The 27,640-nt window shown below is 56.9% G+C and overlaps 1 protein-coding gene across 1 annotated transcript; it reads right to left on the reverse strand.

Annotated features, from left to right (window-relative positions):
* On the reverse strand, positions 1–27,640 carry POLA2 (DNA polymerase alpha 2, accessory subunit). Its single transcript, XM_062195858.1, has 18 exons — positions 27,230–27,640; positions 21,920–22,044; positions 21,481–21,578; positions 21,241–21,298; positions 19,055–19,161; positions 16,699–16,892; positions 16,108–16,196; positions 13,541–13,696; positions 12,936–12,998; positions 12,188–12,230; positions 8,674–8,798; positions 6,594–6,632; positions 5,619–5,692; positions 2,082–2,190; positions 1,757–1,863; positions 1,099–1,158; positions 845–971; positions 1–298 (listed from the first exon to the last, which is right to left on the reverse strand). The coding sequence occupies exons 1-18, from the start codon at positions 27,306–27,308 to the stop codon at positions 149–151; spliced, it is 1,803 nt and encodes a 600-aa protein (XP_062051842.1). The 5' UTR covers positions 27,309–27,640; the 3' UTR covers positions 1–148.

Here is a 27,640-nt window from a genome sequence, read left to right on the forward strand (position 1 = left end):
ACACACCAGGACTCACTTTTATTCACCCGGAAGTTGTGTGGGTGGTTGATCCTCGCAGGAAACCCGGGCCTCCTTGCCTGCGTGACCAAGCCCCGGCCACGCCCCCCAGAGGAGAAGTCTGGCCAGGGCCGAGGGGCGAGAGCCCCCCTCAGATCCTGAGCACCTGGACAGCGGCGCAGGGACTCTGCCGCCCCTCCCCGCCCGCGGGCGGCCTCCTGAGGTAGAGGCGGCCGAAGGTGCCTCCCACCTGGCCCTTGGTGAGGCGCCCGGGGTTCACACAAACACAGCCAAGGATGTCCTGGGAGGGAAAGAGGAGACCGTGGGCCGAGGGCCAGGGGGAGGCAGCCCTGGACAGCAATCACCAGACGTCTGGACCCCACAGGCAACCTCGGCCCAACCCGCCGCCCGCCACCGGCTTCCTGTGGAGGGGCAGCCGGGGGGACGCCAGTCAGCCCCCCAGCTCTGAGACAACCCACACCGCCGTTCACTGCCTCCCCACGCGGGAGACTGTGACCTCGCGAGGTTGGCCTGGCTCTGCCTTGGGAAGGGGGGACAGTGTGGGTGGGTTTCCTGGGGTGGGCAGGGCCAGCGATCACCAAGATCCCACCGGGTCACCTGACAGCCCCACCTCTGAGGTCCTGAGGGCCTTCCTGCCGGCCACCTGGGTGGGGATGGGGCCTCTGGGCGTTTACCTATACATGCGCTGTCCAGCCAACCCCTCCCTACAAGAACGAGGCCCCAGTGCTGGGTCGCAGGGGCCAGCGGCCAGATTAGCCGCCCTGGGCCGGCCAGTGCCAGGCGCGGCTCTGGTGTTTCTGGGGAAACAGCCCAAGTTCACACCTACCTTCACGAAGTACCTCAGCTCTGACGGGACTATGAAGACGTCCGGTGTGACGGGCAGCTGTGCGTAGGCGTAGAAGTTCTCATAGTCGATGGCGGTGCCCTCCTGGGGAGGGTACAGTGGGTAGTAGCTGCAAAGAGGGAGAGGGGTCAGGAGCAGGGGACGGAGGACCCCTGTGGCACCGTGCCCTCTGGCGGGCAGCCTGGCCATCGAGTCACCCCCCCCCCCAGTCAAGGGGTTCCAGCGAGCACGCTCACCTCCTCTGGGTCAGGATGTGCTTGAGTATCCGGCTGAACCTGTCTGAAGTTCCGGAAGAACTGGGGGAGGAAGGCGAGGGAGAAGTGGGAGGCACTAGAGGGACCTCCACGGTTGTGACACAGTGACAAGGGGACACCTCGGGGAGTCCGCAGACTGCCCGCAGGCAGCCGGTCTGCACCCCCGGGGAAGGAGAGAGGAAGCCCCCGTAATCGAGGCCAAGGGAGGCCGCCGGCGAGCCGGTCTCACACAGGGCATGCAGCACCTCCTCGCCGGGCTCGTACAGGGGTCACGCTCCTCCCTGCCCAGAGCCGCCGGCCTGCAGCCCGCAGCTGGGCCCTCTGAGGGAACCCGCAGGGACACCCACGGTGCTCAGCTCACACACCGGGCGGTGAAGGGAAGGGGGCAGGGAAGAAGGAGTGGAGGGGTTTCTGTGCCTCCAAGTCGAGGGCAGGACAGAGCAGATCCCGTCTGAGGAGCCGGGACAGAAGAGAGGCGCCCCCGGCGGAGGGCCGCTCAGAACACCACGGCGAGGGCCAAGCGCCGCGCTCAGGACTTGCTGGCCAGGACGGTCGGGCAGCCCTTGGTGTCAGGGCCAGGGAAAGGACCTGGATCCCGGGCGTGAGCTGTCTCACTTGCTGGCCTGGCCACGCTTCTCACCTGCTGATCTCCTCGGCGCCCATGTGGAACAGCAGATCCGTGGACGTCAAACCAAAGATCACTCCGTTGACGGACAGGCTGCAGGGCTCGGACACGAACCGCACTCGCTGAGCGAGAAGGGTGCAAACAGACCTCTGGACGCCCACCTAGAAACTTCTTCCCCAGGACAGTGGGGGGGGTCCCCAAGGCTGGGGGACCACCAAACGGAACTAAACCCACCCTGGTAACTTCACAACCACCCTGGCCTGTTAGGAAAAGGAGCACAAGACCTGGGAAGGGCCTCTCTGCCCGGCTGGCGGCGCGGGCTCCGAGCCGGGGCTGGTACCTTTCTGTCCTCCTGAGCCAGCTCAGGGTAGCTGAATGGTGGCTGCGGGTACACGGGCTCCTGGTGCACGTCTCTGAGCGATGGCACAAACACGAGGTGGGAGCCGGAGCTACAGACAGACAAGGGCAGCGCGCGGGCGGTCAGGCCACAGGGCTGAGTGAGAGCGGAGACAAGACCCCGCCCGGGGAAGATTCAGACCCGGACTCCGCTCTGCAGAGCGGCGTCTCTCCCGGACCTCGAGAGCGTAGCACGTTCCGCTCATGCTCATCCATCCTGAGAAGGCTCTGGCTGCCCAGGCCGCCTCACTGCCAGGTGGCACCCCGCCCAGGCACAGGGCAGCGTCTGCACTATTGCCACAGGCCATGAAATCGAGTTCTAGAAAATCTAGAAAGACAAGGACGGGGCCCAAGAATCATGCCGCAGGGCAGGAGCAGGGACAGGAGTTCTGACTCCGCCCACTATCAGCACAGGGGCCACAGGGGCAGTGCAGATGTTCAAGTCTCCCTGACACACAACCCCTGTCACCAGCGAGGCTGGGGTCCCTTCCCCGGGAAAAACCAGCGCGCCCCTCAGATCCTGAGGCCGGGCGGCACAAACACGGGCCCTGATGGGACACTGACAAGCGTTTCCAGGGCGATGGGAAGCAGACGGCGGCTCCCCTCCCAGCCGAGGCGCCCTCTGCTCACACAGCACGCAGGGGACGGACGCCTCGGTCTCTGCCGCTCGCCAGAGTGCGTTGCAAAAGCGCAAGAACCATTTCACAGCCACGATGAGAGCACAGGTGCCGGCAGACGCTTCCTCTGCCGGAGGCGGAGAGAATCTCCAGGGTTGCAACACCACGTGAGGAAAGCTCTGACTCGGCCCGACTGGTCACCTTCCCCGGCCGCACAAGAGGAAAGGAAAACCCTGCTCCCCCGGCTGCCCTGGGCACAGAGGCCTATCATACACCACACAGGCTGGCGGGCCGCCGGGCCCACTTAACAGCCAGCTGCAGCCCCAAGGGGTCCAGCCCTCCTCTCGCTTCCCAGGCACAGGCGCCTTCTCGTGTGACGAGGCGCCGGTGATGGCTGTCCCACTTAACACTCGTCACCTCTGCTCAAGGAGCGAGCCCAGGCCGCTGCAACTGGAAACCAGAAACCTGAGGTCGAAGGTGCTTTGCATATCGGCATAGCCACCTTTGACCTGGGTGGCTAACGACCCAGCCCGGCATCTGGGTGCAGAGCCTCGTGGCAGCTCGCCTGGACGGGACAATCTGTGCTCCTGGTCCCGAGGGTTCAAGGTCCATGGTGGACACAAAGGACCGGGGAGCAGGTGCTGCCGTCAAGGGACAGAGTTGCTGTTTCCGGGCAGGCTCAGAAGAGCAACGGTTACGGAGGAGACAGCCCCTGCTCAGTCACCAGCCGGCTCTGCTCAGGACCGCACAGCCGCACACGTCACCATGGCCACACACGTCACCGTGGCAGGTGTCCCTGCCGCTCCCTCGGACAGGAGGGGCCCGCCCAGCTTCCTCACTGGCTCCAGTCCCCACTGCTAGACCAGGTCAGGGCTCTGCACCAGGAGTTCTCCACCTGAGGGCCATTTATCTGTGGTTTCTGGAAGGTGGGGCAGCCTGCCCTGCCCTGGGCCGCATGCTGGCCTCGGATGAAAGTGCCTGGTGGTGCTGGGCACTCACCCAGCCCAACAATGCCCGCTCTGTTCTTTGTTTGTGTCCTTGCTGTCAATACCACATGAGGCGAGGAACCAAAATCAGAACCCATCCTCAAACCAAAAGCACCAGCCACGGCTGGGCACTGCTACAGTTCCTGCTGCCCCCGGAAGCTGACTAGAGGGGGCGCAGCCCGCTCCTGTTTGTTGGGTGGTTATCTCCTGAGGAGCCCTAAGCACGCTCAGATTCAACGACCCTGACCCAGGTCATGACAGATCTGAGGAAGCAGAGGGCAGGCACTTATGTCACCCTCATCAGAGGGAGGGACGGAGAGGCAGAGCCAGCCTCTGGCCGTCACCAGCACAACTCGAGCACCCTGACTTTGGGTGCTTCAGGGTGCTCTCTACCAGGTCCCCGGTCCAATCAATCAACTACTGTGGCTGCTCAACGGCCAGAAGGTGGACACATCTTAGTTGTTTTTTTTTTTTTTTTTAAAGATTTATTTATTTATTTGAAAGGCAGAGTTATAGAGAGGCAGAGGCAGAGGCAGAGGCAGAGAGAGGGAGAGAGAGAGGTCCTCCATCCGTTAGTTCACTTCCCAGATGGCTGCAATGGCCGGAGCTGGGCCAAGCTGAAGTCAGGAGCCAGGAGCTTCTTCTGGGTCTCCCACACGGGTGCAGGGGCCAAGGACTTGGGCCATCTTCCACTGCTTTCCCAGGCCACAGCAGAGAGCTGGATCAGAAGTGGAGCAGCAGGGACTTGAACCAGCACCCATACGGGATGCCAGCACTGCAGGCGGCGGCTTTCCCCACCACACCACAGTGCTAGCCCCTACATCTTGTTTTAAAAACCACCTTTGTTAGGGGCCGGTGTTGTGGCATAGTGGATTAAGCTGCTGCCCACAATGTTGGCATCCCATATGGATGCTGGTTTGAGACCCAGCCGCTCCACTTTCAATTCAGCTCCTTGCCGATGCTCTTGGGAAAGCTGCAGAAGATGGCCCAAGGGTTTGGACCCCTGCACCCAAATGGCAGATCGGGAAGAAACTCTGGCTCCTGGCTTTGGCCTGGCACAGCCCCAGCTATTGCAGTCATTTGGGCAGTGAACTAGTGGGTGGAAGATCTCTCTCTGTATCTCCTTCTCCCTCTGGAACTCTGCCTTTCAAATAAATTTAAACAACAAAGAACAAAACCAAACCAAGCTACCTTTGTCACACAGACTAGTTTCCAAAAGCTTAGCCTATTTTTTTTTTTTTTAATCAATTCACCTACAAGAAAGCAAATCCTGGTGAAGACCCATCACCTACACCAACTTCTTTCAAACCCTCACATGGGGGAAAAGGGACAGGAACCGAGGGCGGCGGCTTCCTGAACTTTCTACTTTTAGCTTTAGCCGCTTCCTGGAACAGTGACTCCTCTCCGGTGAGCGGCACAGCTCCCGGCGCTGCCTGATGTCTCACTGCACCGGCTGTCTGAGCTGTGCAGGGATGTGAGCTCCCACCCACCCAGAGTTTCTGCCACCCCCTGCTCTGGCCTCGGGCAGCGCCCCAGGCAACACGGGGAAGCACTGACTCACCCCAAACCCTCCCAACAGGGTCGTGTGTGTCAGTCACCGACCACCTCAGCGCCCTCCCGGGAAGATTCCCATGATGCCAGTCTACACAACAGGGAGCAGAGGAAGAGCACAGCAGGAGAGCGAGGCCCCGGCGGTCCTCTCCTCCCAAGCCTGTTTATCTCCGCGCTTCACAGAGACGCTGCCTCACTTGCAGTTCAAGGGTCCTGTCTGACCCGGGCAGTTCAAAAGGACGAAAGGGAAGGAGCCACCGTCGCTTTCATAGCTTCAGTTCTCACTGGGATGCCCTGGGAAACATAGCCGCCACTTTGAACTCTGACCTTCTCGTCCCTTCGATAATCGTACGCAGACACTGCTTGAACACGTCTTCAAACGGACTTGTCAGGAGACAGTTCTGCAAGAGAGGGAAGACGGACTCAGGGTGTGGACACCGGGCGTTTACCCACTTTTGTTAAGTGACTGCCAGGTGCCAGCTGTTGGGCAAGGAGCTGAGGGACCGGCAGGTATCTAAGAGCCGTGGTCTCTGTCTGGGAGGGCCTGAATCCGTCTCCTGAACACAAGCTGGGAGCGAGATGACAGGCGCTTCGATTCCTTGTCGAGGGAGGTCAGAGGTCCTGGAACTCAGAACAGGAGGCCCAGACTCCGGCCACGCAGACGTCCCAGGAAGGTCTTTTGTGTTTACCCATCTGAGGACAGCTCCACGGCCCAGGGACACCTGCGCCTGTGCCGGTGCTCTGCCTGTGTCAGGTGTCACAGACCAAGGAGCGCAGGGACTGGTGTTTTTGTATTTCCCACCCCGGCTTCCAGACAGCCCTGTCAAGGTCAAGCTCTTTCTACAATGTGTTTGATTAGCTACAGGGTTAATTCAGGTTTATCACCGATGTGGATCAACTCTGAAAGGTGCAAAGAGGAGCTGGCGCTGTGGCTCAGTGGATAAAGCGCCACCTGTGAAGCCAGCCTCCCACATAGCTGCTGGTTTGAGTCCTGGTTGTTCCACTTCTGACCCAGCTCCCTGTTACCGGCCTGGGAAAAGCAGGGGAGCACGGCTCGAGTGTATGGGCACCTGCCACTCACGTGGAAGACCTAGAGGGAGCTCCTGGTTCCTGGCTTTGGCCTGGCCCAGCCCTGGCCATTATGGCCTTCTGGGGAGTGAACCAGTGGATGGAAGATCTCTCTCTCTATAACTCTGATTTTCAAATAAATAAATAAACCTTAACAAGAAAGGTGAAGAAAAGTTGGGCTTTGTACAGCTACAAGCACCCAGCCCTCACCCTTGTCCCACCCAAGGTACTTACCTCCACCTGTTCATGCTTGGCATCCAGGAAGGGACCCAACTGCGAATGAGCCAGAGGGGAAACAAAGGCACCAAGAGGACCAATCAGAGCTCAGGTGTCTGCAAACACCTTCAGAGAACCCGCCCAGCACTCCCCTGCCCAGGCCCCTGCTCCCCACCTTCTCCTCAGTCTGGCAGTTAGGAGATGGGGCGGGGGTGCACCTGAGCCCTGGGTGCAGGGTGGTCCCAGGGACTGTTCTTGCTCTACTGACCTCCTCCCAACAAAACCTTTGTTCTCATTTTCTAAATCTAGCAAGGGAAATGGACTACCATGCTGACAGTAGTACTCTAAGCTTTAGAAAGATGCCGTGTGGATGCCGGTTCCAGTCCCGGCTGCTCCACTTCCAGTCCAGCTCCCTATTGGCCTGGGAAAGCAGTGGAAGATGGCCCATGTGCTTGGGCCCCTGCACCCACAGGGGAGACCCGGAAGAAGCTCCTGGCACACAACCCTGGCCGTTGCAACCATTTGGGGAGTGAACCAGCAGATGTATCTCTGTCTTCCTCCCCACCTCTCTCCGTAACTCTTTCAAATATAAAATCAAATCTTAAAATAAAAAAAGAACCAAAAAGTACTTTCATAATAAGATTTATTATTTATTTGAGAGGCACAGTTACAGATAGAGAGGACAGAGATCTTCCACCCACTGGTTCACTCCCTAAATGGTTGCAATGGCCGGAGTTGGACCATCCAAAACCAGGAGCCAGGAGCTTCCTCTGGGTCTCCCATGTGGGTGCAGGAGCCCAAGGACTTGGGCCATCTTCCACTGCTTTCCCAGGTCACAGCAGAGAGCTGGATTGGAACTGGAGAAGCTGGGACTCAAACCGGGGCCCATATGGGATGCCAGTGCCCCAGATGGAGGCTTAACCTACTACGCCACAGTGTAGGCCCCCAAAGAGTATTTTTTTTTTTTGACAGGCAGAGTGGACAGTGAGAGAGAGAGACAGAGAGAAAGGTCTTCCTTTTGCCGTTGGTTCACCCTCCAATGGCCGCCACGGTAGGCGCACTGTGGCCGGCGCACCGCGCTGATCCGATGGCAGGAGCCAGGTGCTTCTCCTGGTCTCCCATGGGGTGCAGGGCCCAAGCACTTGGGCCATCCTCCACTGCACTCCCGGGCCACAGCAGAGAGCTGGCCTGGAAGAGGGGCAACCGGGACAGGATCGGTGCCCCGACCGGGACTAGAACCCGGGGTGCCGGTGCCGCAAGGCGGAGGATTAGCCTAGTGAACCGCGGCACCGGCCCCCAAAGAGTATTTTTAAAAAGAAGGATGGGGGGCCAGCGCTGTGGTATACCGGGTAAAGCCGCCATCTGCAGTGCTGGCATCCTATATGGGCGTCGGTTTGCTCAGCTGCTCCACTTCCAATCCTGCTCTCTGCTCTGGCCTGGGAAAGCAGAAGATGGCCCAAATCCTGAGCCTCTGCACCCGCGTGGCAGCTCTGGAAGAAGCTCCTGGCTCCTGGCTTCAGATTGGCACAGCTCCTTCTATTGTGCCCAACTGGGGAGTGAACCAGTGGGTGGAAGACCCCCCCCCCCACTTCCTCTCCTTCTCTCTCTGTGTTAACTCTGCCTTTCAAATAAATAAATCAATCTTAAAAAAAATAAATAAATAAAAAGAGGAGGATGGGATGGCCATTTAGCCTAGCAGTTAGGATGCTGGGTGAGGTCACTACACCACAGGCCGGAGCACTGGTCTGGACTCCGGTCTCTGCTGGCAGACCCTGGGGAGTAGCAGTGGAGGCTCAGGTAACTGGGTCCCTGCCGTCTGTGTGGAGATGTGGCTGCATCCCAGCCTCCCAGCTTCGGCCTCGGCCCAGCCCTGGCCATCTCAGGCATCTGGGGAGTGAACCAGTGGATAAGAGTGTGCTCTCTGTTCACACGTCTGCCTGCCTGCCTCACACACAAGTAAACACTTCTTAGCAAAAAAGAGGACAGAACGATGTGCTTCCCAGAAATTCAGACCTTCACTTAGACCCCTTTCTAAAGGCTGATTCTGCAGATTCCCGGGGTGCCTCCGCGTCCACAGCTGCCCCAAGAGGCCTCTTACCAGGATGCAGACGTCCGGCCGGTCGTGGTTGATGACGGTGATCAGGTCGAGCAGGGGGTCATACGTGATGCTGTCAGACGTGGTGTATGGTCCGCAGGCGACCAGGACCATGGTTTGCTCAAAATCTACAACAGAAAGGACTGCAAGGCACCCTGGGAGGCAGTGGTGACAGCAGAGGCTGTGACTGTGTCCCTGCCACCTGTGAGAGACCTGGCTCGAGCTCCCAGCTGGCTCCTGGCGTCTGCCTGGCTCAGCTCAGCCACAGTGGGCGGTAAACCAGCGACAGACAGCGTCCCTGACAGAACGAAGGGAGGAAGAAGGGAGGGGGCTGATGCTGGATTGGGGCAGGCACTTGGCACACTGGACAAGTCTGCTCAGGGTGCCTGCATCCTACATCCAAGTGTCTGGTTTCAGTCCCGGCTACTCTGCTTCCAATCCAGACTCCTGCTAGTGGGCGCTCTGGGGGCAGCAGATGTCAGTCAAGTACTTGGTGCCTGTCACTCCCGGTGGAAGACCTGCATGGAGCTCTGGGCTCCTGGCTTCAGCCTGGCCCAGCCCTGGCTCTTACTGGCACCTGCGGAGTGAACCAGTGGATGGAAGATCTTTCGTGTCCTCAGCCTTTCAAATAAAATGAAAAATGAACAAATGCAGATTTTTAAACAAAGGACTCCTATTAGGAGAGCACAAAGAGCAGCAGGGGACAGCACAGGACTCACGTACTGAGTCTTCACACAGGAGGAGGTCCTCACCCGCCCTCAAGTGATGGGCAGGCCCGGCCCTCACCCTCGAGTGACAGGCAGGTGGGCAGGCCCGGCCCTCACCCTCCAGAGCCGGGCTTCAGCCCCTTCACCCTCGAGAGCCGGGCTTCAACCTCACTGGAAGCCTGACGCCTCGGAGAGTATCAAGTCCTGTGAGCGAGCATCATATACTGAGGCCTGAGAACGTGACGGCTGCCAACTAACATGTGGGCAGTGTACAAAGCATGGACACGTGGGGCGCAGGACAGGATGGGAAGGGACTGGGCGGTGTACACAGCATGGACACGTGGGGCGCAGGACAGGATGGGAAGGGACTGGGCGGTGTGCACAGCATGGACACGTGGGGCACAGGACAGGATGGGAAGGGACTGGGCGGTGTGCACAGCATGGACACGTGGGGCACAGGACAGGATGGGAAGGGACTGGGCGGTGTACACAGCATGGACACGTGGGGCACAGGACAGGATGGGAAGGGACTGGGCGGTGTACACAGCATGGACACGTGGGGCACAGGACAGGATGGGAAGGGACTGGGCGGTGTACACAGCATGGACACGTGGGGCACAGGACAGGGTGGGAAGGGACTGGGCGGTGTACACAGCATGGACACGTGGGGCGCAGGACAGGATGGGAAGGGACTGGGCGGTGTGCACAGCATGGACACGTGGGGCACAGGACAGGATGGGAAGGGACTGGGCGGTGTGCACAGCATGGACACGTGGGGCACAGGACAGGATGGGAAGGGACTGGGCGGTGTGCACAGCATGGACACGTGGGGCACAGGACAGGATGGGAAGGGACTGGGCGGTGTGCACAGCATGGACACGTGGGGCACAGGACAGGATGGGAAGGGACGGCACACAGTTCAGGATGGTGCACAACTTACAACATTTCTTTCTGGAAGTTTCCACTGACCGTTTTTGGGCTCCAGTCAGATGTGACTGCAGCCCTGGGAAGAAGCCCAGGTAACCAGGGCACACGGTGAGCATTCTCCTGCAGCGCAGGAGGGGTGTGAACTGAGTGGTGGTGAGGAAAGTATGTGCTGGGTGAGATGTGTTCCCATGAAAGGACATTTCAGGAGCAAGGGCAAGGCAGGTCCAGGAGAGCCTTGGGCCCTGGGTGTGTTCAGTGGGAGGGACTATGGGATGGCCCAGGCAGCTGGAGGACGTGGAGGAGGTGTGCACCCAGGGTGCAGAGACAGGTGCAGGCGCCAGGGTGCAGGGGCCTGCGCTGTCGCAGCCCCTCTCCTAACAGCAGCCAGGCAGCAAGTTCAAGGCAGGAGTCACCTTCCTGTGGGGGGGGCAGGGGCCTGTCCCCAGCCCCTCTGCTGTGCAGCCCCTCTCCTAACAGCAGCCAGGCCGGCAAGTTCAGGGTGGGAGTCACCTTCCTGTGTGGGGGGCAGGGGCCAAGGTGAAGTCTGCCCCACGGCCACGCCTTACTCTGTATCTCCATGAGTGCCTCGTTTAATTACTTGTATAAAACAAAATGCTGAAAGGCTCCCCGGGCACACAGCTCCGGCTCCCAGCACCTCAGCCACGTTCATTTCTCTTCACTGGCTGAGTTGATCTGACTCCACGTGCCATCCATAAACACAAATCTACCGAGAATACGCAGCGTCATAAACCGCTACGTGTCACTCCTGATTCCACCTCGTCTCTGGGGAGACCTCGCGCTGTCCGCGTGCAGGGGGTGGCGGCAGGCTGCTGTGCTGGGCACCCCAGTGCCTCGTTCACGGAAATGCACGGACTGTGGGCACTGGACGTGGCAGTTAAGACACAGGGGATACCCGCATCCCATACAGGAATCTCTGGGACTGAGCGACAGCTCGGCTTCTAACTCAGTTCTTCCTGCTTTGTGCCCTGGGCGGCAGCAGATGGCTCAAGTACTTAGGTCTCGCCACCCACGTCAGAGACACAGAATGATTCTCGGGCTACTGGTTTTGACCTGGCCCAACCTGGTTGCTGCAGGCATCTGAGGAGTGAACCAGCAGATGAAAGATCTCTCACTCTCTCTTAAATAAATTAATACATTTTAAAAATGCTCTGAAACATTTTGTGGCAAAGTTTGTCAAAATTTCTCTTTGCCCTTTCCTCACACAGATTAGTTAACAAATAACACTATGCATTCTTAGAAATTCTTTTTTGGGGGGCTAGAGCTGTGGTGCAATGGGTTAATGCCCTGGCCTTTAGCACCGGCATCCCATAGGGGCACCAGTTCCAGTCCTGGCTGCCCCTCTTCCGATCTAGCTCTCTGCTGTGGCCTGGGAAAGCAGCAGAAGATGGCCCAAGTCCTTGGCCCCTGCACCCGCGTGGGAGACCCGGAAGAAGCTCCTGGCTCCTGGCTTTGGATTGGCGCAGCTCTGGCCGTTGCAGCCATCTGGGGAGTGAACCAGCAGATGAAAGACCTCTCTCTCTGCCTCTCCTCTCTCTGTGTAACTCTGAGTTTCAAATAAATAAATAAATCTTAAAAAAAAAAAAAAAAAAAAAAAAAAGGTAACCTCCAAGTACCAGCTAAGTACTGGCCTTTAAGCACCAAGCATCACATGGTGAGAGCCAGAGCAGCCCTGAGGAGCACTTGGCTCAGATCTGTGGCCTTGCAACAGAAGGCCTCTGAGCCCACACTTGGCTGCGCCCTGACCACCTGTGCGTGCTGCTCCCCACGAGCTCTGGCGGCTTTCTCGGGGCCCCAGGAAGTGTATTCCTGAACCTCTGCCACTACCCTCACAGTTGGCAAAGCCGTTTTAGACCAAAACTTACCCCCATCCTCTTCTGTGGGCTCATAGAATGGAAGCGGCACACCCTAAACACAGGGAGAAAACTCCACTAAGGTCTCGTGCCAGCCATCATCTGGGTCAGGAAAGGGGTGGGCCCCTGACTGGTGAGCATGGGTGCAGAGGCAGGGCGGTGGGGACGCGGGAGAGGGAAGGAGGGATGAGCCTCTGTCCTGCTCCTTGGAGCTAAAGCCCACAGAGCTGAGGGGCCTGCCATTTTTCTCTACCGCTCAGAACAGCGAAGCGAGCAGCCAACGGTAGGTCATCGGTGAGCTCCAGGAAACACCCAGCCACACGTGGCAGAGAGCAGGTGTCTGCTACGAGTGCTTCCAGGCAGAAAGGGAGAGGACGTCTTGCTACTTTTTCTGGCATTTAATGAACATTTCTGGAGGCCTACGGCCTAGAGCAGGAATAGGAAAACTGAGGCCTGCAGGCTGAACGTAGCCACGGCCAGCTGCACAGAAGGGTTATGGGAACCTGGCCACTGTTGCTCATCCCCCAGCCGTGTGTGGCTGCTTGGCACAGTCACGGCAGACGTGTGGCCTGCAGAGCCTCCGGGATTTACTCTCGGGTCCTTCCCAGAGGCAGCTGTCACCCCGGCCTCGAGGCAGGGTCCCACTCCAGAGAACGGACCGACAAACAAGCAGGCTCTCAAAGGAGCAGCTTCTAGAGCACACAGGACTGCACACCACGAGCCTGCAGTGAACCAGGGGGGATCAAGGGCCACCACATACCTCGTAGAGCTTGGTGGCAACAAGTTTCCTACCCGTGATGTTGGTTCCTTCCATAACCACAACCTGAAAGACAGGAAACAGAACAGGATTGCTAAACAGGCAACAAAAGGAGAGGTTTGCAATAAATTATTTTGATGTAATTAAAACAATTGTCCAGCTACTCTCAATCTGTACATGTAAACGTAGGGTACTTTTCTAGAAAACAAATTAAGATGCTGTGTTAGTAACACTAATTATGCTATGCACGTATGGTCTAATTTCACCACAGTCCTATGACGTAAGAATTATTATCCCCATTTTATGGATGAAGACACTGTTGCCTGGAAGATTAAGTATCCAATCTGGCCCGCAGCCCCGCAACAGCTGGGGTGGAGCTGGGACTGATCCTGGGCAGTCATGGTCAGAGCACGCACGAGAGAATCGGAACCCTGTGAGTGTCGGCTCCTGGGCCTACGCAGCCACACCTCAGGGCACGGGGACGGCGACCAGGAGCAGCTGCCCACGGCACGCGCGCACTCTCTCTCTCTCACACACACACACACACACACACACGTGCGCGCGCACACACTGTGGCTGGCCTCTCAGGGAGGCTCCTGCAACCTCACCTGTCCAGGAAACAGAGAGTATTCTTTTAACTCGGATAAATCCACTGGGATTTGAGCGCCGGAGGAATGCTCCCGGTCCCCCTCAAGAATCACCGACTTGCTGTTCAGCTTCCCGTTGCTGTCACAGCCAATCTGTCCCAGCAGAGTGACAGGTTCCTCGAAGGAAGTTTGTGACATAGGAATGAGTCTGTGGGACAGGAGCTCAACCTGGAGCCAACAGAGCAAACAGAAAACCACCCCAGCACGCGCTGCCCCTTGAGCCTGAGGTCACCTCGTCATCAAGACTCTCGAGGGGCCAGCGCTGTGGCTCACTCAGCTAACCCTCCACCTGCAGCACCGGCATCCCATATGGGCGCTGGGTTCTAGTCCCGATTGCTCCTCTTCCAGTCCAGCTCTCTGCTATGGCCCGGGAAGGCAGTGGAGGATGGCCCAAGTGCTTGGGCCCTGCACCCGCATGGGAGACCAGGAGAAGCACCTGGCTCCTGGCTTCAGATTGGCGCAGTGCTGGCCGTGGTGGCCATTTGGGGGTGAACCAACGGAAGGAAGACTTTTCTCTCTCTGTCTCTGTCTATAACTCTACCTGTCACAAAAAAAAAAAAAAAAGACTCTTGAAGGACATAGAGGTGCCCCTCCCCCCAACTGGGACTATGTCCTGCAAGGGGGCCTGCCTCCCTCCCCGGCAGCCCTCCAACTCAATATTGCTAACGTCGTGACTGTAAGATACCAGACAGCGTTCTAAAGGCTTCCACGTAATTACTCACTTAACCCTCACAGCAGGCACCAAGTGGGGACCGCTGCACCTACTGCGCAGATAACAAGCAACGGCGAGGTTGCTAACTCAGGTCCGGGAGTGAAGCCTGGGTTTGAAGCCCAGAAGTCTGGTTCCAGAGCTACATTTGCCCGCACAGCACACGGCCTCTTGACAGGAAGTCCTTCATGCCCTGAGCTGCAATCTTCTCTACTGCTTCCTGTCATCCCCCCACCCTGGGAGCAGAGAGGAAGTCCCATCTCCCACATGACTGTGCAGCCCTGCCTCCTTCTCCACTTCCTCCCTAATTTCCTTAGAAGACCCGGTTTTACTCATATTCCCCATCTGGTCATTCTTCTCCAGATGTAAACTTGTGACAAAGGTGCCTTAAAGAATCTTCTAGAACACATCTCCCCTTAGATTAAGAAATATTCCAGGACCAGCACTGTGGCACAGTGGGTAAAGCCACCACCTGCAACACCAGCATCCCATGTGGGCACCGGTTTGTGTTCCAGCTGCTCCACTTCTGATCCAGTTTCCTCTTAACATGCCTAGGAAAGCAGTGGAAGATGGCTCAAGTGTAAAGGTCACCCACATGGGAGACCTGCTGAAGCTCCAGGCTCCTAGCTTTGGCTTGGCCCAGCCCTGGCTGTTGTGACCATCTGGGGAATAAACTACAAGATGGAAGATCTCTCTTTCTCTCCCTTTGTCCCTCTCTGTAACTCTGATTTCCAAATAAAGAAATAATTTTTTTTTTTCTTTGACAGGTAGAGTGGACAGTGAGAGAGAGAGACAGAGAGAAAGGTCCTCCTTCCGTTGGTTCACCCCTCAAATGGCCATTATGGCCGGCGTGCCACTCCAGTCCGAAGCCAAGAGCAAGGCTGGTGCAGGGCCCAAGCACTTGGGCCATCCTCCACTGCACTCCCGGGCCACAGCAGAGAGCTGGACTGGAAGAGGAGCAACCAGGACAGAATCCGGCACCCCGACCCGGACTAGAACCCAGGGTGCTGGTGCCGCAGGCGGAGGATTAACCTAGTGAGCTATGGTGCCTGCCAGAAATGAATCTTTAAGAATTAACTAAAGAATATTTTTAGAGAAACACAGCATGAAGTGAAGATGCTATCAGCAACTGCCAGTCTGGAAGGACAGAGAGCAAACGAGGGGACAGACAGTGGGTCTACGCCCAAGTGATGAGTCTCAGAAAACCCATCCTGCCGTCTCGAACCCGGGTGCTTCTATTTATGGGGTCTCCAGGAGGTGGCCTATCGCACCACCATGGGGAACAAGGCCATCAATCTTTGTTCACATACATGACCTGGATCTGGGAACTGGTGCTGTGGTGTAGTGGGTAAAGACTATAGCGCCAGCATCTCATATGAGTGCCAGTTCAAGTCTCGGCTGTTCCACTTCCTGCTAATGAGCCTGGGAAAGCAGCAGCAGATGGCCCAAGTCCTTGGGCCCCTGCACACATGTGAGAGACCCGGAAGAAGCTCCTGGCTTCAGATCAGCCCAGCTCCAGCCATTGTGGCCATTTAGGGAGTGGGCCAGCAGATGGAAGATTTCTGTCTCTCCCTCTCCCTCTCCCTCACTGTGCCTTTCAATACATAAATAAATCTTAAACAAAACAAAACACCCGACCCAGGCAGGATCCTGGTCACAAGGCCAAGAGCAGGCATGAGCCTTTCTTCAGAAGCACCCACTTCCCCAGCCCCACCGAGATCAGTGTTCAAACCAGAACGCAGACAAGGGGAGAGCAGGGAGGCGGCTGTCACCCACTTACACGACAGCACCCACTGAGGGCCGTGGGAACGTCTCTTACTTGTGCTGGGACGAGAAGGGGGGTGAACGCCTCAATCTGGTAATATTCTCTGAGTTCGCTGCCGAGTTCTTCTATCCTACAGGTCAGAACTGCAACCCCAGAGGAGAGGAAGAGGAGTTTAAAGACATGTCATTTGTCAGGAAGAAACAGCACATCGCAAAACATCCGCGTCCGCCATTTGTAGGAGCGGCAGTTCAGACCCTCTAACACCCCAAGCCCATCTCCTGACCACGGTTGCTAGACGTAGCCCTCCACTTGGCACAGGACACTGCCCCCACCCAGGTGACCACCGTGATCCCAGGAGCCCAGGACAACCCGGAGGGCTGCCAACGCAGAGGCCGGAAACGTCTTTAAGCGGAGTTTCTTTCTGGCCCAGGCTCTCGTCACTGGGACTGATGACGCGCCTCTTCTTCAGCAATGACATGACTTGGGAGAACTCGATGGCATCAGCCCTGTCCCTCCACTCCCAGGGAACCCACCACTCCTACTCGAAGGCAGCTTGGGACTCGCTCTACCAGCCAGCTAAGCTTTATCTCTCTTCCTAAACTCTGCCAGGTGGTTTTACAGAGTCTCTAGGGGAGGCAGGCTCACCTTCTCGAATGTCTGGGAGCTTCTGAAACATGGATTTGTAGCTCGCGGTGAGGGGCTCCGGATACCCCAAGACTTTCAGGCTGACTTTTCCAGCGCCTCCGCCCCCAGACCAAGACACCCCCTGCACTGAGCCGAAGGAGGTGACCACTTCCCCTCGGTTATTTCTCGAGTTGTATTTCTGGGAGGGCGTAGCACTAATTAGAAGCAAAACAGATCAGTATTACTGTGTTTGTATCTCAAAGGAGAGAGGAATAAAATGAGGTTACCTTTGGAAATAGGGACTGGGGAAAGCCGAGCCAGCCTCGCGTGCCATAAACCCATCAACGTAACAGGGCTGGACACCGCCAGACCTTTCAGGAATTTCAGGAATGAGGGGCCCAGGAGGAAAACCAAAGGTGCTTAGAGAAGTCCAGAGACAGGAACATATTTTAAAGGTTGCTGTTCCCCTGGCATTAAAACTGACCAAAACCCAAACTCGGAATTGGCTAAAAAGCAAGTTGTATGAATGTCTAACATGTATTAGTCGATCACGTGAGCCTGCAATCACGCCAACTGGGCTGAGAACACAGAGCTCACGGGCAGGAACAACGGCAAACGAAGCTCAATACGACCGGGCTGGAGACGGCCGGGGGGAGCCCACGCGCCCCCTCTCCAGGCTCTGCTGACCGGCTCTCCTCACTCCTTTCCCCATTAGCAAACGACACCTCAGAGCACACGGAGGCTGCCCACCTGCTCAGCCGACAGATCTCCTCAGTCCTCCAGTTGCGGGCACTGTGCCCGGAGGGCTGCTTGTTTAAGGCACTAAAACCCTGCAGGAACCAGTGTCACACGGGACCCGTCACAATCGGTGCTGTCGCTCCTCCTTGCCAAAGAGAAGCTCCCGATGAGCTCAATTAATCATCTCTACCTCCAGCGCTGCCTCTACCTGAATAATTTATGTAACTTTCATGAATTACAAAACCCGTTTCTGATGTCAGCTTTATTAGTGTCTATTAGAAATGACGAGGCAGCACGTCACCGACTTCTCTGAGCTCTTCCCTGTGAAGCTCCAAGGGGCGCCCATTACAGCAGGCCCCGAACGCAATCAGACGCTCACGTAGGCCGGCTGTAGCCAGGCCTGCAGGCTTCAAAGCACTGCGTGTTTAGAGAACGCCGCTCCCGTGTGGTGCTGGCTCATCTGTGAGCCGTCCCTGCACACCAGCTGCCAGGATACCATGTAAGACTAGAAAGCTTATTCCCCCAAAAGGCTGGAGAACTCCTGGAGTACGGGGCTGCGCTACAAAGCCCACGTATCCTCCACAGTCTGAGGGGCACTCGTCTCCCGTGACTGCTCTCCTAAAGGGACAGAGCTGGGACGGGCGCTGGGTGTAGGTCAAGCCGCCGCTGAAACACCCACACCCTGACTCGGCCACTCTGCTTCCAGCCCACTGCCGTTAAGGCGCACCCTGGGAGCAGCAGGTGATGGCCCAAGCAGCTGGGTCCCAGCTTCCCTCATGGGAGGCCTGGATGGAGCTCCTGGCTCCGGCCTGGCCCAGCCCTGGCTGTTGTGGGCATTTGGGGAGGGAACCAGCGGATGGAAGAGCTGTCTCATGCTGTTGCTCTGCCTTTCAAATAAGTAAAATAAATACAAACATAAAAAAAAAAAATCAAGTGATAGAGTCTGAGAAATCTCAAGCTCTCATCAGTCTAGAAGAGGTGGTAGCTCCCGGGCCTCACCCAGAGGGGCCAGCACTGACAGACGCGTCCTCTGCCCAAGCAAACACTGGCCGTGGGGTTCTCGCACGTAAGACGTGCCATCACGGATTCCAGTCCCTGGTGACCTCTGTGGGTCTATGTGCAGTGGTGGTGGCAGGGACAAAACACCAGTTAACTCAGCACAGACTCACAGTGAACACGACTCAGACCAGCTGTGACCTGAGCGAGGAATAATCAACAGGTTACACAACACCATGAACAGAGACATGTGCTTTTCCTTTTGAAAAACAATTCGGTTGAAAGAAAGAAAAAGAAGAAAGCAAGCCCAGCAAAACACAAACTAAGAGAAGCAGGTGGAAACCCACTTGTCAGACTGGCGGGCTCCTGAACAGGTGGGCTGTCGGCTGCAGAAGACGCCAGTTCCCGACCTAGGAAAGGCGCCTGCGGACGTGGGTGGGAAGCCAGTCTCCGCCACTACTGTGAGAAACAGAGATCTTCCACAAAGGCAGCGCGCCGGGGAGGCCGGGGCACTGCTCTCCCGGTGGCTCTATGCAGAGGTGCCTTCCGCCCAGTTAATCAGTTACTCTGCGGTCAGCCTGCAGCTGACAGCCAGCGGGGGCTGCTCTGGGGGCACCTGTAGGCAGCCCAGTCTGATCCGTACCTTGGAGAGAAACTCGACGGTGAAAGCAGCTGGTGGGGGCTACGGGCAGACACAGTCCTTTTCGTCAGGGGGGTTTCTGGGGTGGTGATAGCTCGCTTCTGAGAGCCCTAGAAACCAGGAAACAAAACCCCAGTCACTCAAGATCCAAGGTGCTCATTAAAGTACAATTCTTAGCCGGCGCCGTGGCTCAACAGGCTAATCCTCCGCCTTGTGGTGCCGGCACACCAGGTTCTAGTCCCGGTCGGGGCACCAGATTCTGTCCCGGTTGCCCCTCTTCCAGTCCAGCTCTCTGCTGTGGCCCGGGAAGGCAGTGGAGGATGGCCCAAGTGTTTGGGCTCTGCACCCCATGGGAGACCAGGAGAAGCACCTGGCTCCTGGCTTTGGATCAGCGCAGTGCGCCAGCCGCAGCGTGCTGGCCGTGGCGGCCATTGGAGGGTGAACCAACGGCAAAGGAAGACCTTTCTCTCTGTCTCTCTCACTGTCCACTCTGCCTGTCCAAAAAAAAAAAAAAAAAAAAAAAAAAAGTACAATTCCTTAGCAAGGGCGCAGCACCCAACGAGAAGGCTGGCTCTCTTGTTTGGGCCCCATCGTCCAAGCAGAACCCCAAGAAACTTCCCACAACCATGACCCGACATTCATCAGCACGTCCCCAGTCTGAAGGCAATTGTGAAAAAGCACAAATAATAGTTTCCAAAACGGACAGCCAGGCGGGCAGCCTGCTCACTTGTCTTTGCTTTAGAACACATTCGAGTCTTGCAACCCCTAGTTTTGACCTGTGTGCACATTTTCCTGAAGAGGGATGGGACCATGTCCCAGCTTATTCTGGCAAAGTGCACCACACATTTCCAACATCGAGGAAGGGACGGGCTCCAGCAGAGGACACGAGGATACGGCTGAGCTCACACTTGGAGAGCAGTCAGCAAACACCTCGCTGCTGGTCACTTCTGCACTCGGGGTTTTTTGTTGCCGTTGGCTCATCAACAAGAATCCAAAGATAAGACCAGAATGGAGGCTGAAATCCACAGCCCAGAGACGGGCTGTCCCCTCGAGTCTAGGACAACTGAGTGTAACACAGGAAAGACAACCCTTGTCTGGACTGCAGCCAGGAAGCCGGCCTGCCCGAGGGAGGGAGGAGAGAGCTCCTCCCGGCTGCTGCTGAAGGCGCGCTCCAGCTCCAAGCCGCCGACTGCTCGTGGCTGCCGACTGGTGGTCAATGTTAGAACGCCAGAGAATGGATTCAAACTGCCATTAAGTAGCTACAATGGAAACTACATCTCAATTCTTTAGGAGATTTTTACTAGGGAGTATTACATATTAGGTCAAATACAAAGATTAAAAATTTGAGAAGCAGTGGGATGGGAGAGAGGAGGGGGAGTCTCCCATTCACTAGTTTACTTCTAGGAACCTGATCCAGGTCTCCCTTCTGGGTAGAGGGACTCACCCACTTGAGCCATCACTTGTGGGCGATGAGAGTATTAGCAGGAACCTGGAACCAGGACTGGGAGCCAGGCACCCTGACATGGGAACGGGTACCCCAACAACCTGGCCAAATACCTGTCAAATTATTATCATCATTATTTAAAGATTTATTTATTTATTTACTTGAAAGGCAGAGTTTTAGGGTAAAGCTGCTATGGTGTAGTGGGTAAAGCCACCGCCTACAGTACCAGCATCCCATATGGGCACCGGTTCAAGTTCCCGCTGCTCCACTTCTGATCCAGCTCTCCACTATGGCCTGGGAAAGCAGTGGAAGAGGGCCCAGGTCCTTGGGTCTCTGTACCCACGTGGGAGACCTGGAAGAAGCTTCAGGCTTTAGATCGGCCCAGCTCCAGCTGGAGGGAGGAAGGGAGGAAGGGAAGAAGGAAGAAAGGAAGGAAAGCATGGTGGTCAGTGCTGGGGTGCAGCAGGTTAAGCCACCAGCTGCAGTGCCGGCATCCCATATGGGTACTGTTTTGAGTCCCAGCTGCTCCACTTCTGATCCAGCTCCCTGCCAATGTGCCTGGAAAAGTAGCAGAAGATGGCTCAAGTGCTTGGGCTCCTGCACCCACATAAGATATCTGGATGGAATTCCAGGCTCCTGGCTTTGGCCTGGCCCAACTCTCCCTCTCAAATAAATCAATCTTCAAAAAAAAAAAAAAAAAAAAAAGCTACTCCCAGAATGCAATTTCCAAACATACTACATTCACCTTGGAGGGTGTGGTGTAAGAGTTCAGAAGGGTCTCCTCTTCTTCCTCCACTTCAATTCTAAAAACACTGGTTAAGGAAAACAATAACAAACTTCTACCCAAGGCAAGAACTGATTAAGAAGGAATCTCAATATCGGGCCACTTTTATGTCTTCAAATGATGCGTGCAACTGCAGACAGATTCTAAAACACAGCATGTGACTTGTCGACTTGGCGCGGAGACCGGCAGCAGAAAGGATACAGCTCCTGGATGGACACGATGTCTCTGGCGCCGGCGTGCTCGCTGTCCTTGGAGACACCCTGCCGGGCTCTGCCTCTGGACAGCCTTTTGCTCAGAAACTGAGGAATACAACATAATGAATTTATCTTTCTGTCGCAAGTCACAGGGGAGGCATTTCCCACAGCCTTCAGCTAATATAATAAGCATCAAAATACAGTCAAAGATAGAAAATTCCTCTTTCACTTGCTGGGCATAGTTCTGGGTGCTTGACAGCCACTTTGATTTAATTCTCACAACAACAATTAAAAATGTGAATGACAGAGCCGCTAGTGGAGGGGAACAGGCTCAGGACAGGAAGTCATCTGCCCAGGTCCACATTCCAGGACGATTCTGAGTACACCCCAGTGCCCCCCTGCCAGGGCCCAGGTACATGTTCAGCTGGCTTCCGTTTTGCTCTTACCTCATGCTCAAAAGAGTTGAGAATCTCGGAGGTAACGCACATCTTACGCGTGCTGGTACAGAAGGCTATAAGCTCGCCTACCATTCCCTCCTCACTCTGTCCATACAGAACACAAAGCTCGGCCACTGCGGGAATGAAAATCGGACAAGAACTCAGATTCACGTCCTGCAGCTGTTACCTTGCGAAGGGACTAGAACACTCTACCCCAATCAAAGGTTCATCATCCATTAGTGTCAGACACCGCAGGACTGGGAGCAGCCGTGAACACAGAGGAATCCTTGCCCTACAGTTTACTACTGTGGCGAGACGGGAAACATGGAAGCAGGTAGTATGTTAGATGGTTAAATGTGCTACGTAGAAAATAAAGCCAGGGGCCAGCGTTGCTGTGTAACAGGCTAAGCCACAGCCTGCAACGCTGGTATCCCATAAGGACACCAGTTCAAGTCCTGGGTGTTCCACTTCTGATCCAGCTCCTGGCTAACGTGCCTGGGAAAGCAGAGGAAGACCTGCACCCACATGGGAGACCTGGATGATGCTCCTGGCTCTGTCCTAGCCCAGCCCCACCCTTTGTAGCCATTTGGGGAGTGAACCAGCAATGGACATCTCTCTCTCTCTCTCTGAAACTCCGCCTTTCAAATAAATAAAATCCTTAAAAAAAAAAAAAAAGCCAGAAGAGGGGTTGGGGAGTTGGGCAGAGAAGGTAACGTCTACATGCAGCTTGCAGGAAGTGAAGCCGTGAGCCAGGCTCCTCCAGGAGCGGAGCTTTCAGGCACACAGGACACGGGCAGATTCCGAGGTCGGGGAGGGTCAGTGAGGCCCAGTGTGGCTGGGAGGCCACAAGCGAGGAGGAAGCCGTGGAGATGCGAGGCAAAGGGAGCTCAGGCTGCTGGTCACTGACAGTAGCCTCGCTGGTGCTGGGAGCAGGCTGGAAACCAACTCACTAGTGTTCTCCTAATGTAAAAAAATTGTTTCATTCATTCAAGAGGCTGAGAGGGAGGGAGCGAGGGAGGAAGGGTTAGTTCTCAACTGCTGGTTCACCCCCGGATGTCTGTAATGGCTGACCCTGGGGCAGGCCAAAGCCAGGAACGCGATCCAGGTCTCCCATGCAGGTGCCAGGAACCTAAGTACCAGCACCATCACTGCTGCCTCCCAGGGTCTACACTGAGTGGAAAACCGGAGCCAGGAATCAAACTGGGTGTCTCCAGGGGCCGGGCTGTGGTGGAGCAGGCTAAGTCTCTGCCTGAGGCACCGGCATCCTAGATGGGCGGTGGTTCGAGTCCTGGCTGCTCCACTTCCGATCCAGCTCTCTGCTAGGGCCTGGGAAAGCAGTAGAAGATGGCCCAAGTCCTTGGGCCCCTGCACCCACGTGGGAGACCTGGAAGAACCTCCTGGCTTTGGATTGGCCCAGCTGCAGCTGTCGCAGCCATTTGGGGAATAAATCAGCAGATGGAAGACCTTTCTGTTCTCTCCTTCTCTCTGTAACTACCTCTCAAGCAAATAAATAAAAATCTTTAAAAAAAAAAGAAAAAGGGCCGGCGCCGTGGCTCAACAGGCTAATCCTCCACCTTGCGGCGCCGGCACACCGGGTTCTAGTCCCGGTCGGGGCACCGATCCTGTCCTGGTTGCCCCTCTTCCAGGCCAGCTCTCTGCTGTGGCCAGGGAGTGCAGTGGAGGATAGCCCAAGTGTTTGGGCCCTGCACCCCATGGGAGACCAGTATAAGCACCTGGCTCCTGCCATCGGAACAGCGCGGTGCGCCGGCCGCAGTGCACTACCGCGGCGGCCATTGGAGGGTGAACCAACAGCAAAAGGAAGACCTTTCTCTCTGTCTCTCTCTCTCACTGTCCACTCTGCCTGTCAAAAAAAAAAAAAAAAAAAAAAAAAAAAAACCACCTCGTGTATTCCCACACAGGATGTGAGCATGCCCAGTCCCTCAGCAGTGTTTGGGATGAAACAGGACACGATCTGACCTCCACTTAGCACGGTCACCCTGGCTGCCGTCCGGCACAGACTGAAGGGACAAGGGGAGAATCCGGGCGGTCAGGGAAGACTCGTGAGACGACACTGGCTTCCATCAGCGTGGTCAGAGGTGCTTGGACCCTGGACAGAAACATCCTGGAGGCAAAGCCGGCAGGACCAGCTGGCTGAGGGGAGGGGGAGAAGTCGACACGAGGCTGCTGGTGTTTTCAGCCTGTGCAGCTGGAGGTGGGGTGGGGGCGGGGGCAGAAGGACCACTTTGAGAGGGCGGGGTCACCAGGAGCTGTGGGCGCACAGTCTGAAAGCCTGGCAGACCTTCAGCTGGAGACGACACCAAGGAGGCTGCTGGACGCCCAGCCGCGGTCAGGTCACAGGCTTTGGGTTGAGACGCGAGTTTGGGAACTGCCAGCGAGCACAGGAGATGAAAAGCCCACAGCCCCAGTGAGACCCCGTGAGACCCCCACGGGAGCAGGTGTCTGGAAAGGCGACGCCGCCCAGACCTGAGCCTGGGGCACGCCAGCGACGACACGAGGAGGCTGCAGCCTGCCAAGCGTGGCCAGGCCAAGCTGCGGAACAACCTGCAGGGACGGCTGGCAGCTCAGAGGAAGAGCAGCAGCAGCGATGGACAGCGTCCAGAGACGCTGACAATGCACAGCGAGGCGTGAGGACTTATCCCTGGCTTCGGCAAGGTGAAGGTCACCTGTGACTGTGGTGACAGGAGCCCAGTGACTCCACGGGAAGAAAACGCCGACTGAGACGGATGTAAAGAAAAACTCGAAGACAACGGAGGAGGCTTGGGGTCATCGGGAGAAGAGAACTGAGTGAAGAGTGGGGTCAGCACAGGACTTCAGAGCAGGAGGAAGACCCCACGCCCCTCTACTCGGGAGAAACTCCCGCAGAGAGAGAAGCAGAAGACGTGGGAGGTAGAATTCCTGGGGCATCGTCCGTAAGCAGGCAGGGAGGGACACATTCAGGGCTTAAGCGGAGGGCTTGGCTTTCACAAGCAGCAGCGCTCCTCCGTCGGACCTCCGTCGGAACAGGGGAGAAACCCTGGCGAACTACAGGCCCAGGGAGGCGCGGCTCTGGGGAAGTGACGGACCTTTCTAGTCCTATTTTGTCAGGGAGACAGGACGTACGTCCATCAGCCGAGAGCGGAGGCGGCACAGAACGTCAGGGAAGGTGGGAAACAGCCACGCGGCACTGACAGCCAGGCCACGGAAGCTCCTCAGCACGCAGTGGCCGTGGACGCAAGGGCTTGAACGTTGCCGCCGCCGGGGGGGTCCTCCGTGAACTGGGAGCAGAGGCATCCACACCGAGAACGCCCACCGTGGAGGCTTTGCTCCGCAGATCTAATTTCTTTTTGTGTTGATTTCATTTTCCGACTACGACCGGGTTTCTCATTTCAGTCTCTTTTAAGAAGAGACAATCAGGGGCCGGCGTTGTGGCACAGCGGGTTAAAGCCCGGGCCTGCAGGGCCGGCATCCCATACGGGCACTGGTTCAAGTCCCGGCTGCTCCTCTTCTGATCCACCTCTCTGCTGTGGCCTGGGAAAGCAGTAGAAGATGGCCCAAGTCCTTGGGCCCCTGCACCCACATGGGAGACCCGGAAGACACTCCTGGTTTTGGATCAGCTCAGCTCTGGCTGTTGCAGTCATTTGGGGGAGTGAACCAGCGGATGGAAGACCTCTCTCTCTCTGTTGCTACCTCTGTAACTGTCTTTCAAATAAATAAAATAAGTATTTAAAAAAAGAAGCGACCATCAGGAGCCAGCATTGTGGTGCTGTGGTCATCACCAATGATCCCGGCCTCCCACAGCAGTGCAGCTTTGTCCTGGCTGCTCCACGTCTGATCCCCTCCCTAGTAACGGGCCTGGGAAAGCAATGAAGACCACCCAAATACGTGGGCCCCTGCCACTCACATGGGAGACCCAGATGGAGTTCCAGGGTCTCGGCTTCAACCGTGGCCATCTGGGTAGGAACCAGCATATGGAAGATCTCTAACTACGCCTTTCAAGTAACTCAAATTAATATATTTAAAACATAACTTTAAAAGAGAGGCTGGTATGGTGTACCAGGCAAAGCTGCACCCGTATGGGCACCGGTTTGTCCCGGCTGCCCCACTTCCGGTCCCGCTCTCAGCTACATCCCGGGAAAGCAGCAGAGGCTGGCCTGAGTGCAGGGCCCCTGCACCCACGCGGGACATGGGAACAAGCTCCTGGCTTTGGCTTGGCCCAGCCCAGACCACTGCGGCCACCGAGTGAACCAGTAGATGGTGGACCTCTCTGTGTCTCTCCCTGTCTCGTAACGCTTTCAAATAAATAAATAAATCTTTTAAGAGAGAGAGAGAGTACAGTGGGCATGAGGACTTGGAGAATCCTGGTCTCTGGAAGCGGATTTCTCACAGCTGCTCTCTGGTTTTCTGTACGAAATGCGAAGCTCAAAGCACTGACAGTTACAGCAGGCGCCCACTTGTCCCATCCTAAACCCGGGACCTGCGCATCTCGGAGACCCCGCCCGCCGCAGAGCAGTCCTTAGGCTGCCCTGAACGGGACCGATGTGATGGATGGACCAACGGGCCCGCGGGCAGGAGCCCCCGGCTGGCAGACGGCGCGGCCACTCAACTCTCCGCCTCTCCACCTGCAAAGCAGAAGCAGCTGAGGCGTTCCCTAAAGTTCCTTTCAAAGCTGAAACATTTCTCTTAAAGATCTGATTGATTTATTTGAAAGTCAGAGCTAAAGAGAGGGCGACAGAGGTCCTCCATCGCTGGTTCGCTCCCCAGACGGCCGCGATGGCCAGGGCAGGGCCAGGCCACAGCCAGGAGCTTCCTCCAGGTCTCCCGTGTCGGCGGCGGGGCCCCACGCACCTGGGCCGTCGGCAGGGCGCTCAGTCAGGAGGGGACTCGACCCAGCGCCACCGGCAGCGGCGGCTTCACCCGCTGGGCCTCGACACCGGCTCCAAGCCACAGGTGCACAGAACACCGATAATCCGGACGGGAGAAGCGAAGCATCGCCTACGCTTAGCCTAGGGGTTCAGATGCCGGGGTTCCTGCCAACGCAAAGGACCCTGGGAGGCGGCTCAGTCATCGGCTGGGTTCCGGCCCCGAGGGGGACACCTGCTCTGGATGCTGTTTGAGGGCCTGGGGGTTGAACCAGCGCCTCTCCAACAAGGAGGTGTGACAAACTCCCCAAGAGCCACCTTTCGGAAGCCCCACGCCTCTTGCTCGGCTGCCAGGGCTCCAGTGGGCCCGGCCCAAGGCCCCCGGCCGGACACCGACCTCACTGGACACTGGCGCTTCCGACCCTCACGCAGCACGCGGCGCCCTCGGGCGAGGACTCACATTTCTCGGTCACGGCCTCCTCCCACTCGAGGCCGAAGATCTGCAGCTCCTCCGCCAGCAGCTGGGCCGACGCCGCCATGGCCACCCAGCTCCGCCCCGAGCCGCGGACGCCCGCGGGCGCGGAGCCGGGCGAGCAGGTCTAGGTCCCTCGGGGGCCGGGGAGAGGACGGAACCCAGCGGCCCGAGCCCTCACGCCGTCGGGAGGCCCCAGGTTCAAGTCACAGAAAAATTATTTTTCAAAAGAAAACGCGGGAGTAGCCCCTGAGCGTCCCGAAGGGAAGGCCTGGGAGCCTGGAGAGGCCGCTCTCACAAAAAAATAAATAAATAAACAAACAAAACCGAGCTGCTTCCCACAGGCTCCCGCAGAGCGCCTCTGAAGGCACCGAGGAGTCGCAAAATACCCGCCAAAGC

This window comes from Lepus europaeus, chromosome 7 (genome assembly GCF_033115175.1).
Source record: "Lepus europaeus isolate LE1 chromosome 7, mLepTim1.pri, whole genome shotgun sequence".
NCBI lineage: Eukaryota > Metazoa > Chordata > Mammalia > Lagomorpha > Leporidae > Lepus > Lepus europaeus.